This window comes from Saprolegnia parasitica (genome assembly GCF_000151545.1).
Source record: "Saprolegnia parasitica CBS 223.65 unplaced genomic scaffold supercont2.10, whole genome shotgun sequence".
Lineage (NCBI taxonomy): Eukaryota > Oomycota > Saprolegniomycetes > Saprolegniales > Saprolegniaceae > Saprolegnia > Saprolegnia parasitica.
In genome coordinates this window covers 661,768-677,324 of record NW_012156404.1, presented here as the reverse complement: position 1 = coordinate 677,324, position 15,557 = coordinate 661,768, and the positions used below count along the sequence as shown (strand labels likewise).

Sequence of the window (15,557 nt, the reverse complement as noted above, 5' to 3'; positions counted from 1 at the left end):
GGGGATATCATAAATTGAAGCCCGCCCAGTGGGCGTGCTCACGGGGGTTGGATTAGTTTTCAACTAGCAATCACGATGCATCAGCATAAGCTTCACACACTATCGTATTGCCCCAAGCGCAAAGATACATGGGAAAAGGAAAAAATCAAAAATTGCTGCAGAAGCTCTACGCTCCCCACGCAGCTTTCATAAAGCCTCTTGTTTTCGATACCATTGTATCGAGTGTGGGAGGTTCCGGTCCACCACGGTACGCACAGTTGGTGCAAAATGGCCGACATCCCAGGCGCGACCTTCCGCGCCTTGTCGCGCGCAGCCTGGGAAGCCTCGCGCGCAGAGACATTGGCTGCAAAAGCAACGGCGAAAACGACGCAAGAAGCTCCGTCGTTCCTCGCCAGGACCAAGGAGACGTGGGCGTCGCACCGGCAGCAGCAGCGTCAAGCCCCGACGAGCAGCTCATCAAGTGCCCAGGCGCCGACGATGGCGACACCCGCAGCAACCAAGCCACCGACAATCAGCACACCAGCAGAAACCAAGGCACCGGCGACAACCATGCACGACCGCGTCCGAGCGTTCTACGAGGAGTTCAACCCGACCAAGCTAGCCGAGGTTGACGCGGTAGTCCGGAAGCACATTGGGCGCGAGGCGGAGCTCTTTGCGAAGCTGCGGGCCAAGTACTGCCCCGCGCCGCCCCAAGACCTGGCGCCACTGACGACCGAAGCACACCCGACCGTATTTTTCGACATAACCTATCGCCAGCAGACACACCGCGTCGTGATGCGGCTCCTCGACGACGTCGTGCCGCTTGCAGCCGAGAACTTCCGGTGCTTGTGCACGGGCGAGAAGGTCATCCTTTTCCCTGTTTCTGTTTCTGTGCTGACGCGTACGTAGGGCCGCGGGCTGCACTTTAAGGGCTCGCAGTTCCATCGCATCATCACGAACTTTATGATTCAAGGCGGCGGTACGGACGCCTCGACGACGTCTCCTTAAGTCACTGCGTTAGATATCACCAAGGGCGATGGCACTGGCGGCGCCTCGATCTATGCCAACACACCGCATGGCAATGCGTGGGGCCACTTTAAGGACGAACATTTTCTGCCGCACGACCGCATCGGGCTGCTCTCGCTCGCCAACAAGGGAAAGAACACCAACACATCCCAGGTGCGACCCCCAGCCGCGTGCATGTTTGTGTGAGGACGCGTGTGGCTGTAGTTCTTCATCACAACCCGCGCGCCGCTCGTGCATCTCGACAACAAGCACGTTGTCTTTGGCCAAGTGGTCCAAGGTCTCGACGCAGTATTAGCCATCGAGCGCGCAGCCACGACGGCCGCCGGCAAGCCCCTTCCTGGCCACGAAGCCATCATCGTCGACTGCGGGCAAATATAAGATCGTAAATATATTGCCACGCCTTGTTCGCCGCAGCAATTTTGACGTTGAGATCCAAGACCTAAAAACGCACTTACGGGAGCTGCGCACTTTACAAAGAGGTCATTTCGGCGTTTCGCGGCAAGGCCGGCGTGGGGTCAAGGATGGAGGACATCATCGTCTTCAACAGCCTCATGTGCATCGTGCTGCTCGTGCTCACGGTGATCTTCTCGCTGCTGCCGCTCTTCGTCTCGGCGCAGACGCCAACGTCGTCGGGCTTGAACGGCCTCATCCAGCACAAGCTGCCCTACCTCACGGCCGGCGTCTTCCTCAGCACGGGCATGATCCACTTGCTGCCGGACGCAGTGCACCACTACGCCAAGTACCTCGCCATGGTCACGCCCATTGGCGTCAAGCCGTCAGACTTTCCTACGATCTACGTGCTCGCTTGCGTCGGCTGCATGCTCATTTGGGCCGTCGACTTGCTCAACCTTGGCGACTCTGGCAAAATGATGGCCGTCGCTGCTGCTGCCAAGCCCAACTGTAGGCGAAATGCTTGCAGATAAGAACTTGATGCTGACGCTCCATAGACGAGACGAGCTTGTGCAAGATCCACGTCCCCTCGATCGCATCCTACGGCGTCGAGCGCCGGTCGCGGGCGTACTCTGCGTCGTCCACGTACCATCGGTCTCATTCTCCGCGACATTTTGCGAGTCCCTTGGGTGCGCATGAAGGTATTGTCTCGGCACATTGCAATGCCTCCGCTGAGACGCGGTGCGCTAGGGCCGTCCTACGGGACCGGTAGCTGCTCGTGCGACAAGACGATTCTAGAAACGTCGGCCCTCGTCAAGCACTCGAAGCAAGCGACGGACGTCGACGTGGTCTTGCGCGCCAACCAAGTCCGATCGCGTCGACGCACGAACGCGTCCTCATGCCCTTGCACGTAGAGTGCCGTCGAAGTGGCCGAAGAGCCCCACGGACGCTGCGGCGCCGACCCACACGTCCACGCGCATGTCGAAGGCAGCATTAGCGAGCACGTCGTCTTCTCTGGTGAAAGGTAACTCTCTCTTTCCTCTCTTTCTGTCGCTTCCATATTATTATACTCTAGTGCGCTTTTGCCGTACCTCCTCGCCGCACTCTTTTCGCTGCACTCGCTCATCGCTGGCTTCACGCTCGGCATGAACTCGCAGCTGAGCCGCACGGCCATTGCAACGGCCCTCGCCATCGTCAGCCACAAGGTATATGCATCTGTTCTCGTACATTGACGCTAATACTGCTGCGCCAGTTTATCGAGGCGATTGCCGTCGGCGCCAACTTTGCCAAGGTCAAAGAGAGCGTGAACGCATCGCGATCCATCGCCGTGCTCGTCTTGTACAGCTTCATGACGCCATTGGGCATCGTTCTCGGCATGTTGCTCACGTCGCAGCTCCAAGGCGCGCCGGCGCAGTTGGCGCAGGCCATCGCACTTGGCATTGGCTCGGGCAGCTTCATCTACCTCGCGTTCCACGAAATGTCGGACGAGCATGCGCAGGAAGCGACATCGACGGTGCAAAAGCTCCTGCTCTTCGTCGCTGGCGCGGGCGTCATGACGCTCCTGGCCACGGTCACGTAGACCGGTCTCCTTCCGACTCGTTGTATAAGCTGATAAATAGGATGACTAGACGACAACCCATCGTCATCCTCTAGCACAAGATGCGGATGTCGCAGGACCATCTCGCCCGATGGTGCTTGGCGCGACTTGACCGCAACTTCAAGAACCGAGCGTGTCTTGTGGTGGCACGTATCCGGATGACCAAAGATCGTCCGGTTGAGAGCCAATGATATCGCACGAAAGTGGGGGTTTCACGAAAAGTGCGCGAGAAGTACTTGGCGCTCGTCCCGAAACGGGCTCATTGCCCAATTCGATCGGCCGAGCACAGGACGGACGAGGATATGACGGACCCGCGCCCCGCAAAGCGCCGCTGCGACCGAGGAAGCGCCATGCTCATCGGCCTCGCCGAGGAAACCCTCATGGACGTCTATCGCTGCCTCGACGGGCGGTCGATCCAGCGTCTCTCGGCGACCTGCCGGTCGCTCCGGGGCTTCCTCGACGCGCAATGGAAGACCTTGTTCACGCGCTACCTTGACATTGAGGTCAACATGGATGCAGCGTGCTGGCGTGAGTACCTCAAGCGCTTCTACTGCGCGATGGAGAAGCGCTGCTGCGTGTGCCTTATGGAGGGCAGTCCTGCGATCCGGCCGTGGCAGTTCATCAACCTCTGCGACGACCACCGCAAACACGCCATCAAGAGCGTTCTGATCAGCAAGACATACGCCAAGGAGCAGTTCTCGCTCAACGATGCCGACCTCGCGCCGTTGCAGTTTATTCTTCGTGGTACTTCAACAATCCGCATTTTCGAAGCGCATGGAACCACGTGTATGTAGGTCGCATGAAACTCTTTTTGGAATCGGAAGCTTTGTACTGCGCGCTTCGCAAGCATGGCGGGCACGGCGGCCTCAAGAAGATCCAAGACAAGAAGATTCACCGCTGGGAGAAGCGCCAAGCCATCAAGGAGTTTCGCGGACGCCAGGTCGAGCTCGCACTCGCAGACGAAGGCGTCTCGATGAGCAGCGTCTCGCCCGAATTTTGCACGACGTACGCCGACTTTCTTACGCAGCCCAAGAGTAAGAACTCGTTGAAGACGGTCGTGCGATGCATCACGGGCCACATTCTTCGCATTCCCGAGCAGTCGACGCGCGAGGCGCTTCGTTTGGACGCGCTCCGGAAACACATGCAGCAAGTCGGGCAGTCGTCGCAGTTTGATCCGACACTACAGTGGGTCATCGATTACGCGGTCTCCACGGACGTGAGCTTGACCCCAGCAAAGGCGTTTTCCAAGGCTGCAGCCGAGGCGCTACGCAAGGAAGAGCTCAACGCGCTTCTCGACCACCGCGACCTACCCTACGACGCCTGCGTCTCGGTATTTGGCGACACCATGACGAGCTTCATCGAGCAAGGCGAGCTCAAGATCGGGTTTGGTCAGTACATCAACACGGCGGCACAAGTGGCTTCCGTCGTCGACGGCCGCGCCAAGCGCCTCCAAGACGTTCTCGACTGCATGTTTCCGAATCGCATGCACACGACCGACGAAGGTACTATGATCTCGACTGTTTTCAGCATTCGGCCGCTGCACGCCTATGTGCTCGACGGCGTCGTCCGCTTCTTCGGCGAAGTGCACGTCGCGGCGCAGAGCGTGGTCGAGCACTACATGAACGTCATGCGCCGGCAAGGTCAGTACGAGGCCAAGATCGTGCAGTGGCTCCACCATCTCAAGATCTCCATGTCCACCATCGGGCTCGAGAAGGGCTTCCTCGCCCACTCCATTGCTGAGCGCGGCCTTACGTCCAAGTCCATCGAGAGCATGCTTCGCCAAGTGCTCGACGAAAGTTCGCGGACGTGGGAGCTTCTCGCGGCGCTGCCATCATTGACATTCGACGCCAAGGAGATGCAGAGTGCGAACGTGCAGCGCTTCATTCGGCACGGCTACGTCATGCTCAACCGTGCGTTTTTAGCGATGCCAAGTCGTTTGCCCAAGCGCTCTCGGCGCAGTTCAATGCTGTTGCCGACCGGCGCCGAAAACTTCGTGGCGCGCTCAAGGAGATGGGCCAAGCCGTCGCAGACATGGCGGGGTACCTCGACATCGACAGCAGCACATACCATGTCTCGGTGTTCCGGGTCGCCAACGAGTTCATCGAGCAGGGCGGCGGCAACCTCGACGACGTGGCGAAGCGGACGTTCGCAAACATCCAGCACGAAGTGCTTCTCTGGAAGGCCGTGCAAGCGCTCGGCCTCTCAATGCGTCTCTACCACGACTGCTTTACGACGCTCGGTGACGCGTTTATTCGCGAGTTCATCCATGCCGGGTCCGTCTGGATCGAGGGGTGGCATTCGCGCAGCGCCAAGAAGCTCATCTTGTACTTGATTTTTCTCTACAAGTGCCCTCAGCACTACAACGTGCTCGTGCGTGAGATCCTTCGCGTGTGCCTCCAGAACGCACAGCTCGGCTCCAAGGTGCCATCCGCACTCAGCGCCAAGTTTGCTCTCATTTGCAACGAGACGCGCCTCCGAGTCGAAGCGAGTTGCTTCACTAACACATGGAATAACGTGGCTGCGGTCGTCGAGGGCTACGTTATGAAGCACGTTCGGCAAGAAACGCGCTTCAAGGCGCTGCATACTGCACTCGTCCAGCGCCAGTGGCCCATGCTGGCGTACAGCCCCTTGGAGCTCAAGCTCGTTTACCTCCAGAACGGCCTGCCGTGCTACTGCGGCATCGAGATCACGACAATGGACCAGCTTGTTGATGTTCTCATCGACATGCACTGCAATGCGTGGAGACGTCAAGATGCACTCGAGTCGGCGTGGCACGCTGCTGGTATCCCGCCTTGGACGCCGTCGGTCAACGTCCACGCCTCGTGGCTCTTTGCGGCATTTGTGCGCTGCGGCTCTGTCATGCTCAGCGAGGACGCATCGCTCGACTCGATCGCTGCCATGACGAAGCATGTCGTCGAGTCCAGCGCTTACGAGCGCCAGATGCAGCTCGCCAATGCACTCGTCCACCACCACCTGGAGCTCCCCGCGGTGGTCGCTGACCTCGATGCGTCCGTGGGTACGACCATCTTGCATTGGGTTCAGCACGGTACAGCGACCAGCTCGCTCAAGACCGCACCATTTTCAAGCCTCGAACACGTGCTCGACTTTATTCTGGAGCACGCCGTCAACGTCTTTGGCGCGTGCCACGACTGCGCGACGCCGTGTCGTACGTCAGCCTTCGTCGCGTGTGCGCAGTGCGACTGCGCGACCTGTCCGTCGTGTCTCGGCGCCTGCACCATCTGTGGCCGTGCGCTCTGTCGTCGCTGCACGACGCTCGACGCCGACTCTCTCGTTTCCCGCTGCATTGGCGACTGCGTGTCCTCGATTATTTATTGATCGCAGTATTTATTTGATTCTTATTTCATTCTTTCGGCGGTTTTGCGATCTTTCGACGTTCGAAATCCAAGGCTCGCAATATAAACGAAGCATTCTTCAAGTGGCGACTCAATGGCTCAACGGTTGCTCAGCAGTCTCGCGCTCGCGTCCTTGGTGTCGGCGTCGTTCTGGGGTCGCATCTACTTGCGCGACGGCATGGCGCCGATCCAGTACTTCAAGGACACGTACGGCGGTGCGGTCCCGACCGACGAACTCCAGCTCGTCTTCCCCGTCAACACGCTGGGCTGCACGCCCTTCGACGACGACGACAAGTGGCTCATCGAGAACGACGATGTGCGCGAAGCGTACGTTGTCTTGGACCGTGGCAACTGCACCTTTGACGTCAAGTCCATGCACGCCCAGGCCGCCGGCGCTGCCGGTGTCATCCTCGTGAGCACGGACGAAGAGAGCGTGCGGCCAGTCGCCCACGTGTCTGCTGGCGAAATCACGATCCCGACGGTCATGGTGCGCCACAGCGCCGGTACAACGTCGAAGACTAGACGCGGTTGCCTCATAATTATTGTCTAGGCGACCTCTTCCGCGCTGCGGCGGCGCGCCAAGCCGTGTTCGGGAAGCTCGTGCCCATGGCGTGCGAGAACTCGGTCTGCCACCCCGAGACCGAGAGTGACTCTGAGTTTATGCGCGTCGCGGGCAGCGGCGTCGTGGCCTATGCGGACGGAGCGAAGTTTGACTTCTTGGCCGCCACCTTTGGCGGTCCGCTGGTGAAGCACCCACTGCAGCTGGCCGTTGCGTCGCCCGCACACGCCTGCGCCCCGTTGAGCTCGGACGTTGCGGACCACGCCGTACTCGTGGCACTCGGCGGCAACTGCTCCATCTTGGCCAAGGTCGATGGATCTCAAGACATTATTATCGTAGTTCTGATGACGGACACGTAGGTCTCGGCGGCCCAGATCGCGGGCGCGGCCGCGGTCATTGTCGCCCAGCGCGAGGAGACGCCGCTCGCGACGCCGTCGGTCGAGACGCCGTGGGAAGCGTACAACATCACGATCCCAACGATCATGGTGTCGCACGCCACGAGCAGCCGCCTCCAGCTTCGCCTCCAGGAAGCGATGCACCTCGAGACAGATGCGACGGTTGCTGAAGCGTGGGAAGCCATTTTGCACCTCCAAGAACTCTCGAAATGGCCGTCCAAGAAGAGCCGCCGGTACATTTCTACTCGGCTTTTCCAAGATTAATCGGTGCTATGTGTAGCGAGGCATTCCTCACTGAGATCCTTGCCAAGCATTGCGGGACTCAGGAGCGCCGAGACGCTGTACGCACCTACTTTATCAACGTGGCCGGCGGCTCGCCGGCATCGTGGGACAAGCTCTTTGCGCCCGTGAAGGACGAGTTGTGATTTTCAAAAATGCATTAGTCGATTACTTGGTCGTTTCTTGTTACATGGACGGCATGCGCTTTAGCCGCAGACGCCGCCACCGCAGCCGCCGGTTGCGACCCAGCTCGCGCCCGACTCCTTCGTGACGGTGAGCGCCATGAACGACTCGGCGTCGGTCGGGTGGATGCCAATGACGTTGTCAAAGTCCTCCTTGGTCGCGCCCATGGTCACCGCCACGGCAAAGCCCTGCGTCACTTCGCCGGCGTTCGGTCCGACAAAGTGGAAGCCGAGCACCTTCTCGTTCGCGCTCTTTTGGCACACGAGCTTGCTGAGGCAGTTGGCGGGAAACTCCGTGTCGTAGTCGCCCTCCTGCGCCGACTCGGCCTTCTTGCGGTGGACGGCGCCCCACTCGAGCGTCTGGAACTCCCACGGGTAGACGACGATGTCATCCTTGCCGTAGCGCGTAATCGCCTCTTCCTCGCTCAGGCCGATCGTGCCGTACTCGACCGGCGTGAACACCGTCGTCGGAATCAGATCGTAGTTCATCGTCTTGGTGTAGTTGGGCTTGAAGAGGCGGCGCACGAGGTGCTCGCCGGCGCGAATGGCCACGGGCGTGAGCTCGGGCTTGCCCTGGAGCACGTCGCCGACGGCGTGGATGTGCGGCACGTTCGTGGCTTCGTTGACCGTCTCAAACTTGCCGTTCGGGAGCGCCTTGACGCCGGCCTTCTCGAGACCAATGTTGAAGGTATCGGCCGTGCGCCCGACCGCGTACAGCACCGTGTCGAAGGCCTCGGTGAACGTTTCGTGGGTTTCCGAGTTGGCGAACGAGACGTGGAGCTGGCCCGTGGCTTCGTCCTTGACGATCGACGTCGGAAGCGTGTTGAAGCGGAAGTCCATGCCCTGCGCAACCATGATGTCCTGGATCTTGGCCGCCACCTGGCGATCAAACCCGCGGAGGAGGATCGACCGCACGGCGACGGTCGTCGGGTAGTGCAGTTCGTTGAGGAAGCCGGCGCACTCGAGCGCAATGTACGAGCCGCCGACAACGAGCGTCTTGCCGGGCGCCGTGGAAAGCGAGAAGAGGTCGTCGCTCGTGATGGCGTACTCGGCGACGCCCGGGATGTCCTTGGGGACCGTGGGGCGGCCGCCCGTCGCGATGAGGATGTGTGCGGCCGTCAGCGTCTGCGTCGGGCCGTTCTTGACCTGGTACGAGAGCGTGTGCGGGTCCTCAAAGCGCGCGAGCGCGTTGATGTACTGGACCTTGTTGGAGCGCAGGCCGACGCGGTACGAAAAGTTGAGCTTCTTGACGTGCGCCTGGACCGCCTCGACGAGCGTTTCCCAGTTGTGCTCGACCTTCTCGGGCACCTGCCAGCCGAGGTGCGCGGCGTCGTGGAGGCCGGCGCCAAGGATACCGCTGTAGTGCATGATCTTCTTGGGCACGCAGCCCACGTTGACGCACGTGCCGCCGAGGCCCCACTTGGTGCCATGGACCGTCGGCTTGACAAAGTCAAAGAGCGCGACCTTGGCGCCGAGGCGCGCGGCTTCCTTGGCCGCCGCCATGCCGCCGCTGCCGCCGCCGATGACCACGAAGTCGTAGTCGAAGTTGCTCATGCTCGAAGTCGTCCGCGCCTGGAAAATTCGTGTCTGCCGCGTGAGGAGGCGGTGCATTTTTGAGATCTTCGCGGCGCTTCAGAAAAACCACCGTGCCGGCTGGGACACGCGGCATTGGCCAGCTTTTTCCCTGAAATTTGATTGGCCAGCTAACGTGCTGTCGTGACGTGGATTTTCGCGGCGTTTCGGGATGCCGGAATAGAGACCAATCAGCATTCGCATCGCGAAGCGAGCGGCGCAGGGACACCGACGGAATGGAGACTGTGCTGAGAAGTCCTGTGGGACGTTAAACGCGCTAAAGTGGTGTCTGCTTAGCACTTGGCTCACGCGAACGAGGCGAGGAAGACTACCGGTACTAGTAGTAGTAGATTATTCCGCTGTATTACGAGCATTGACGTGTGTCAACATGGTCTTCATTTGAGCTTTGTATGGGCGTACGTACAAGAGCACCGATGCATCGCGAGTACAATTGCACTCGGAACTGTTTTGTAGGATGTTTACGACATGCGTCGAGAGAAACGAACGTGCGTGGTTGTCCGCCGAGCGGACAAGAACGGGTTTGTGGTCCGTCTACAATTGAACGCTGTTGTTAGTTTCATCATTTTGCCCGTGCTCCCGAGTCGCGCCAACTTTTGTCTGCGAGTTGGGCCATCTCTGCCAAGCGTTCCAGCAGTGTGGCCAACCGAAAGGTTTGTCGAACACCAGTACGGTGCTCTGAGTTCGGTGCGGGCGCTTTCGGTGATCCAGGTATAGCTTTGCGGGCTCCGATCCGATGGTGTGTCTTGCTAAGCTGGGCGAGACGCACTTTGTGACTCGGAGAGTTCTGCACGTGAGTAGTCAAGGCGTCGCTCGTGCTAAGAAAAGTACGAGGATGTAGTTCACTGGGACCCTGCCGGCGTGCCGGCGAAGATCGCAAGATGGTGCGGCTGCCGGATAATTCCGATTCCTCGATGATGATTGGTTGAAATTGTGAGTGGTGCCATTGGTGGCGAAAGCCATTTCGGAATCACTGGGTCGACCGATGTTTGCCCTGCGCCAGAGCGTCGTCCGTGCCCAAGTCGCCCGCGCGTCCGTGGCGGTCCGTAGCTTCGCTGCCCCGCCAAGGCCCCTGCCAAGGCCAAGGACAAGAAGGGTGGTCCCAAGGTCCTTGAAGAGGCTGTCGATATCACCAAGTACGCGCCCGTCAACATCCTCAAGGATGGCGCGCACCCCGAGCTTAAGCCCCGGGAAGAGTACCCCGAATGGCTCTTCACGCTCCTCGAGCCCAAGCCGACGCTTGGCGAGCTCGAGCGCAAGGGCTATGAGAACTTGGAGTCGATGGAGGACAAGCGGCGATTGATCAAGCTGTCGTACCGCCGTGCGATCAAGGAGAAGAATGCGTCCAAGTCCAAGAAGTAAAGGGCCGCAGTGTGTTTGATAGATAGAACAAGCAAACAAGATTTTGTTTGCCGTATTCTCTAGAACAATGCGCTTACCGACTGAGGCTCAGGGCCCTCGCCACGAAGTATCACCCTGGCATCCACCCGCGCCTTCAGCGCCGACCAAGTTCAGCCTCTTTTTTCGAGCGGTCCAGCATTTCCCACAGGTCGGACGCCAATGACCACAGAACGGAATGTCAGTGTGGAACTTGTGTGCAGTGCGCTCATCCGATGACAAGCAGATGATTCAAGACGTGGGCACATTGATTCGAGTTCCGCTGCCGCATCTCTGTCTCTCATGATGGCAGCCGCAGGGTGCTCATCTGAGCGCCTTGATGCAATCCGAATGTACTACGCCATGTTGGTTACAAGGAGCTGCCAGCTAGTGGAACTGCAGTGCTACGAAAGACGTCGGGAAATCACGGAAATCGCATGAGAGTTGGTGAGAGGTTATCAAGTTCTACTGCTCTTCTTCTTCGCCTTCGGGGGAACCACCAGGCACAAGCTACAAAGGCACGTTGTTAGCAGCGTCGATACTGGGTGGCGCGTACGAGGCAAACGTTGTTGCCGTTCAAAAGCACTTGGTCGACGTGGACCTTCCGCTTGCCTTCGGGCGTCACCTCGCTACACAGCGATGTTAGCCTCCGAGTTGATCCGTCGTGCGCGTACTATTCTGTCACATCGTCAAGGACCATGTCTAGACGCACGTTAATACCGACGATGAAAACAAACTTAAGCAAACGTACTGACGTAGTCGTCAAAGCCGCGGAGCGTCCCGACGAACTCCTTGTCGCCCTTCATGATGATCCACATGCGCGAGCCAATGCATTTGTCGATGAGTTCTACTCAAGTGGCATCAGCTCATGTGGTACGTTTGCCTGCAGCGACGCGCCAAGCTGCGTACCGAGGGGGAGGAGGCGACGTTGGGCCATGCTTGCTGATCGCGATAATGCACGACTTGGAATATTCCATCGCCTGAACCAATCATTCCACTGCACACGCGGTATTTTAGCCAATCCCATCTCGATTAAATCAGCCAATCCCAGCCGACCAAGTACTGTTTTATCCAATGGGCGTACCGTATCGTGGCTCGTTTCTTGAGGTTGAACATCACTTGCCGAGCGCCAGGCGGCGACGTGTCCATAGCCGATGGCCACGCAGCTTGGCCACGGTAGCGTAGAGGGCGTGATGGCGCGATTGCTTCTTGAAGCGCACACCCCACCTTCAGCCTGGGGTCAATTTCTTCCAATGAGCACGCCGCTTTGTTGGTATTTTGGCCACTCACAGAAGATCCCACTGCCTCGGCCCAATCCGAGGTTGCAATCCTTGGGATCACAACCGAATCCCAAGTGCACGAGCCTATCGCTATGGCCCTGCACGTCGTGACGCCTGCGATTGAGAGCCGCGTGCTCAGCCACCTCGTGAAGAAGAAGGTCTTCCTCAAGCTCGACAACTGCCAGCCCTCGGGCAGCTTCAAGCTCCGCGGCGTCGGCCTTGCGGTATACAGCCGACGCCACGTGCAGCAACCAGCTCACTCGCAATGTGTCTAGTGTCAGCGCGCCGTCGAACGGGGGGCTACACACTTGATCGCGAGTTCGGGCGGCAACGCAGGCCTCGCCGTTGCTTGCAGCGCACAACAGCTTGGCGTGCCGGCGACGGTCTTTGTGCCCGAGTCGACGCCCGAGTACATGCGGGCGCGACTCGAGGTCGAAGGCGTGACCGTCAAGGTCGCGGGCAAGGTACATAGTCTTTCCAACATCCGTAGCAGCGTCTCACATACGACTGCAGGTGTGGCTTGAAGCGCACGAAGCCGCCACCGCCTTCATGCAAACCAAGGAGTCGGGCACCGTGGCCTACATTCCGCCGTTCGACCACCCCGACATTGTGTTCGCCTCGATCTCTGGCTGCGTGCATATTGCCTCATCTTCTTGTGGATAGCGACGGGAACTCGAGCGTGATCGCCGAACTCACGCAGCAAATCCCGCAGCCCGATCTCATCGTCGTTGCTGTCGGTGGGGGCGGGTACTTTTCTGGCATTAGCCAGGGCCTGGAAACGTGCGTTCGATTGTGAACGCAGAGAGCTTATTGCCGAGGACGATAGGTACGGGTGGAGCGCCACAAAGGTGCTGACCATGGAGACCCACGGCGCCAACAAGATGCAACAGTCCATGGCATCCAACTCGCGCGTCACGCTCCGCAGTATCAACACGCTGGCGCGGTCGCTCGGCGCATCCGCCGTCTCGGAGACGGCGTTCGCGTATGCGCAGAAGCTTCGTGTCCACGCGAGCAGCGTCAGCGACGAGGACGCGGTCGCTGCTTGCCTCCGCTTTGCGAGCGACCACAAGTTCCTCGTCGAGCCAGCGTGCGGCGCGACGGTACCCCTCGCAAATCACTTACGCAGAGCTCACGAACGCGTAGTTGGCTCCGCTGTACAACGGCCAGTTGGCGAGCATCCTGGGCGACGACTTTGCCAAGATCGACTCGATCTGCCTCATGATCTGCGGCGGATGGATGAGCGATGTGCCGCCTTCGCTGCATGCGTCGCTCGCGACGATGTTCAAGTAGATATCGTACACATCATCGCGTCTCCTATATTCTGTGTGGGTAATGACTGCTACAACACGTTACGACGACTCGGCGCCGTCCTCCGCTTTCTGTGGCAGCGTAAAGCACGCGCGGCACACGGGCTGATACATCTCGCTGCCGCCGACGAGCTGCGACTCATGGTGAGGGACTCGCAGCAGTGGGGGGTGGAGGTATTACCTCGATCGCCGTGCTGTTGACGATGCGACGCGTGAAGGCGGCGTCCGTGCCACAGACCGCGCACACTGCGCTGAGCTTAGTGACGCTCTCGGCCTGTGGAATGAGGCCGCAGACTTGCGGGAACGGCTTGCGCTCGAACGTGCCGTCCAGCGCCGCCACTATAATATTGGAGTCGCTTCTCCAGTAGGTTGGTAGGGTCCTGTACCAATGACAATCTTGCCTTCGTCGGCGGCCATGTCGCAGAACGCGTCGAGCTACAATACAAGCATGGTCGATCGAGTCGATGACGTGGCAGAGTCGTACGTCCGGGTAAAAGTGGCCTTCGTCGATGCCAATGACGTCGTATTGGCGAAAGACCTCGTTGACTTCGGCGAGGCGCCTCACGGGCGTCGCCGGGATCATTTGCTTGTCGTGCGTGCTCACGAGGCTACGTCGCCGTCAGCTACTGTATGCCACACGGCAAAACGTACTCGTCCTTGGTGTAGCGCTCGTCAATGACCGCGCGCACGACGAGGCACTTGAGCTGCGCGTGGTGGAAGCGGCGCATGCGGCGGATGAGCTCGGTGGTCTTGCCGCTGAACATGGGCCCGATGATGAGCTGGAGCTCGCCCTGGGGCGCGTGGCGGCGGAGGCTTCTCGTTGGCATCTTGGCGCTGCTGCTCGGCAAACTCACGCACGACGGCGACATGCTCGAATGGAAATTGGAGGGAAGGTTGACCGCGGCAAACATGTTCGGATACTCGAATTATCCGTATACGAGGCGGCAGGGAGCGCTGAGGGCGACGGAGAGCTGCTTTCGATTCGCTCAAGAAGGACCTTTGACGCAGCGCTGCTGGCTGCAAGGCTGGCGATGCCCGAATTTCGCAACTGCGCCGTTGCAACGCAACGGCTTGGATTTTACCTCTGAGCACGATCTTTCACACTATTTCCAAGCATTTTGTCACACCAATTCAAAACCGCACGAGATCGAAAGTAGTGTGTCCGGATAATATTGATCGGGCTGGTCGCGTGCCATTCAAGTTGTGCGCCATGGCCAAGCAATTCACGGTCGTCTACATCCCTGCGACGGACGACAAGGAGCTCGCCGAGTGGCAGATCGACCTCCCAAAGGACATTGACGGCCAGATCTCGTGCCTCACGGAGCGCCTCCGCGCGCACTTCAAGGAGCAGTCCTGTGGCGCCTCCAGCGCCGAGCAGCGCGAAGCCTTTCGCCAGCAGATCCTCGCGCAGGTATTACTACATGTTCCGCACGCAATGGACGTCGCCCATGCTGACGATGGCGATAGATGCCCAAGGGCTCGACGATGAACGACGAGGTCATGTCGATGATGCTGCAGGTGAGCCTCGTCGCGAGAATCTTGCAATGATACGACTGCATGGGCGATAGATGGACAGCTTGGTGGACTCGGTTCCGCTCATCACCAACTCGGCTGCGGCCAAGCACATTGGCGTGAACCTCTACGTGGACGACAAGGGCACGGCGAAGAACCTCCCGCTCAACATGCGCGCGTCGGCGATTGCGCAAGCGTGCGGCCGCATGCTCGAGGTGCGCGGTGACGCGTTCATTGGCCGCGTCTTTGACAACGGTACGGTCGCTGGCGTCGTCTTCGTAAGGCTCATCGCGTCGATGCAGACGACGCCTTTGTTCGCATGGACTTCAAGTTGAGCGAGATCAACGCCGATGCCGAGTGGATCAAGATCGCGCAGAGCCAGACGAACCCGCAAGCTGCGGCCAAGGCCCCCGTTGCGCCGGCCACGAACGGTCGCGTGTGTGGCTCGCCGTCGTGCTCGGCCAAGGGCGTCCACCGCTGCTCGCGCTGCCAGGCCGAGTACTACTGCAGCGCCGACTGCCAAAAGTCGCATTGGCGCGTGCACAAGCTGTCGTGTAAGAAGCCGTAAGCTCATTCCATCGTCATCATCCTCCGTGCGGCTCCATCATCGCAGCAAGGGATCTGGTTCACATGCGTGGTGCTGGTAACATCCGAAACGCGCATTTTACCCAATGGCATCGCAGCATGCTGGAATGGGCCAATCGCAGCGCGGGAAAGCATGCGAAAAAGAC

The 15,557-nt window shown here is 59.5% G+C and overlaps 10 protein-coding genes across 10 annotated transcripts; 7 read left to right on the top strand and 3 right to left on the bottom strand.

Moving 5' to 3' along the window:
* The first annotated feature begins 262 nt into the window (after window positions 1–262).
* Window positions 263–1,415, top strand: SPRG_04078 (hypothetical protein). The gene is made up of 4 exons (XM_012342668.1): window positions 263–843; window positions 889–958; window positions 1,001–1,158; window positions 1,210–1,415. Exons 1-4 carry the CDS (start codon window positions 268–270, stop codon window positions 1,381–1,383), a joined length of 978 nt encoding a protein of 325 aa, XP_012198058.1. The 5' UTR covers window positions 263–267; the 3' UTR covers window positions 1,384–1,415.
* Window positions 1,416–1,488: 73 nt separating this feature from the next.
* On the top strand, window positions 1,489–3,043 carry SPRG_04077 (hypothetical protein). Its single transcript, XM_012342667.1, has 6 exons — window positions 1,489–1,905; window positions 1,953–2,096; window positions 2,146–2,261; window positions 2,310–2,419; window positions 2,471–2,600; window positions 2,648–3,043. The coding sequence occupies exons 1-6, from the start codon at window positions 1,527–1,529 to the stop codon at window positions 2,972–2,974; spliced, it is 1,206 nt and encodes a 401-aa protein (XP_012198057.1). The 5' UTR covers window positions 1,489–1,526; the 3' UTR covers window positions 2,975–3,043.
* A 299-nt stretch (window positions 3,044–3,342) lies between these two features.
* Window positions 3,343–6,328, top strand: SPRG_04076 (hypothetical protein; the record flags this gene model as incomplete). The annotated part of the gene is made up of 3 exons (XM_012342666.1): window positions 3,343–3,736; window positions 3,787–4,902; window positions 4,938–6,328. The coding sequence occupies 3 exons, from the start codon at window positions 3,343–3,345 to the stop codon at window positions 6,326–6,328; spliced, it is 2,901 nt and encodes a 966-aa protein (XP_012198056.1).
* Window positions 6,329–6,420: 92 nt separating this feature from the next.
* Window positions 6,421–7,756, top strand: SPRG_04075 (hypothetical protein). The gene is made up of 4 exons (XM_012342665.1): window positions 6,421–6,848; window positions 6,896–7,212; window positions 7,264–7,532; window positions 7,580–7,756. Exons 1-4 carry the CDS (start codon window positions 6,440–6,442, stop codon window positions 7,722–7,724), a joined length of 1,140 nt encoding a protein of 379 aa, XP_012198055.1. The 5' UTR covers window positions 6,421–6,439; the 3' UTR covers window positions 7,725–7,756.
* SPRG_04074 (hypothetical protein) lies at window positions 7,719–9,314 on the bottom strand (the record flags this gene model as incomplete). The annotated part of the gene is made up of 1 exon (XM_012342664.1): window positions 7,719–9,314. One exon carries the CDS (start codon window positions 9,312–9,314, stop codon window positions 7,785–7,787), a length of 1,530 nt encoding a protein of 509 aa, XP_012198054.1. The 3' UTR covers window positions 7,719–7,784.
* A 1,021-nt stretch (window positions 9,315–10,335) lies between these two features.
* SPRG_04073 (hypothetical protein) lies at window positions 10,336–10,712 on the top strand (the record flags this gene model as incomplete). Its single annotated transcript, XM_012342663.1, has 2 exons — window positions 10,336–10,356; window positions 10,401–10,712. The coding sequence occupies 2 exons, from the start codon at window positions 10,336–10,338 to the stop codon at window positions 10,710–10,712; spliced, it is 333 nt and encodes a 110-aa protein (XP_012198053.1).
* A 431-nt stretch (window positions 10,713–11,143) lies between these two features.
* SPRG_04072 (hypothetical protein) lies at window positions 11,144–11,688 on the bottom strand. Its single transcript, XM_012342662.1, has 5 exons — window positions 11,637–11,688; window positions 11,479–11,574; window positions 11,402–11,429; window positions 11,284–11,356; window positions 11,144–11,237 (listed from the first exon to the last, which is right to left on the bottom strand). The coding sequence occupies exons 1-5, from the start codon at window positions 11,662–11,664 to the stop codon at window positions 11,193–11,195; spliced, it is 270 nt and encodes an 89-aa protein (XP_012198052.1). The 5' UTR covers window positions 11,665–11,688; the 3' UTR covers window positions 11,144–11,192.
* Window positions 11,689–12,057: 369 nt separating this feature from the next.
* SPRG_04071 (hypothetical protein) lies at window positions 12,058–13,383 on the top strand. Its single transcript, XM_012342661.1, has 6 exons — window positions 12,058–12,231; window positions 12,283–12,471; window positions 12,521–12,618; window positions 12,671–12,787; window positions 12,834–13,107; window positions 13,151–13,383. Exons 1-6 carry the CDS (start codon window positions 12,100–12,102, stop codon window positions 13,295–13,297), a joined length of 957 nt encoding a protein of 318 aa, XP_012198051.1. The 5' UTR covers window positions 12,058–12,099; the 3' UTR covers window positions 13,298–13,383.
* On the bottom strand, window positions 13,305–14,293 carry SPRG_04070 (thymidine kinase). The gene is made up of 5 exons (XM_012342660.1): window positions 13,966–14,293; window positions 13,799–13,922; window positions 13,701–13,749; window positions 13,496–13,653; window positions 13,305–13,446 (listed from the first exon to the last, which is right to left on the bottom strand). Exons 1-5 carry the CDS (start codon window positions 14,223–14,225, stop codon window positions 13,357–13,359), a joined length of 681 nt encoding a protein of 226 aa, XP_012198050.1. The 5' UTR covers window positions 14,226–14,293; the 3' UTR covers window positions 13,305–13,356.
* A 207-nt stretch (window positions 14,294–14,500) lies between these two features.
* Window positions 14,501–15,418, top strand: SPRG_04069 (hypothetical protein). The gene is made up of 4 exons (XM_012342659.1): window positions 14,501–14,725; window positions 14,782–14,832; window positions 14,883–15,081; window positions 15,129–15,418. The coding sequence occupies exons 1-4, from the start codon at window positions 14,525–14,527 to the stop codon at window positions 15,392–15,394; spliced, it is 717 nt and encodes a 238-aa protein (XP_012198049.1). The 5' UTR covers window positions 14,501–14,524; the 3' UTR covers window positions 15,395–15,418.
* The last annotated feature ends 139 nt before the right edge of the window (window positions 15,419–15,557 follow it).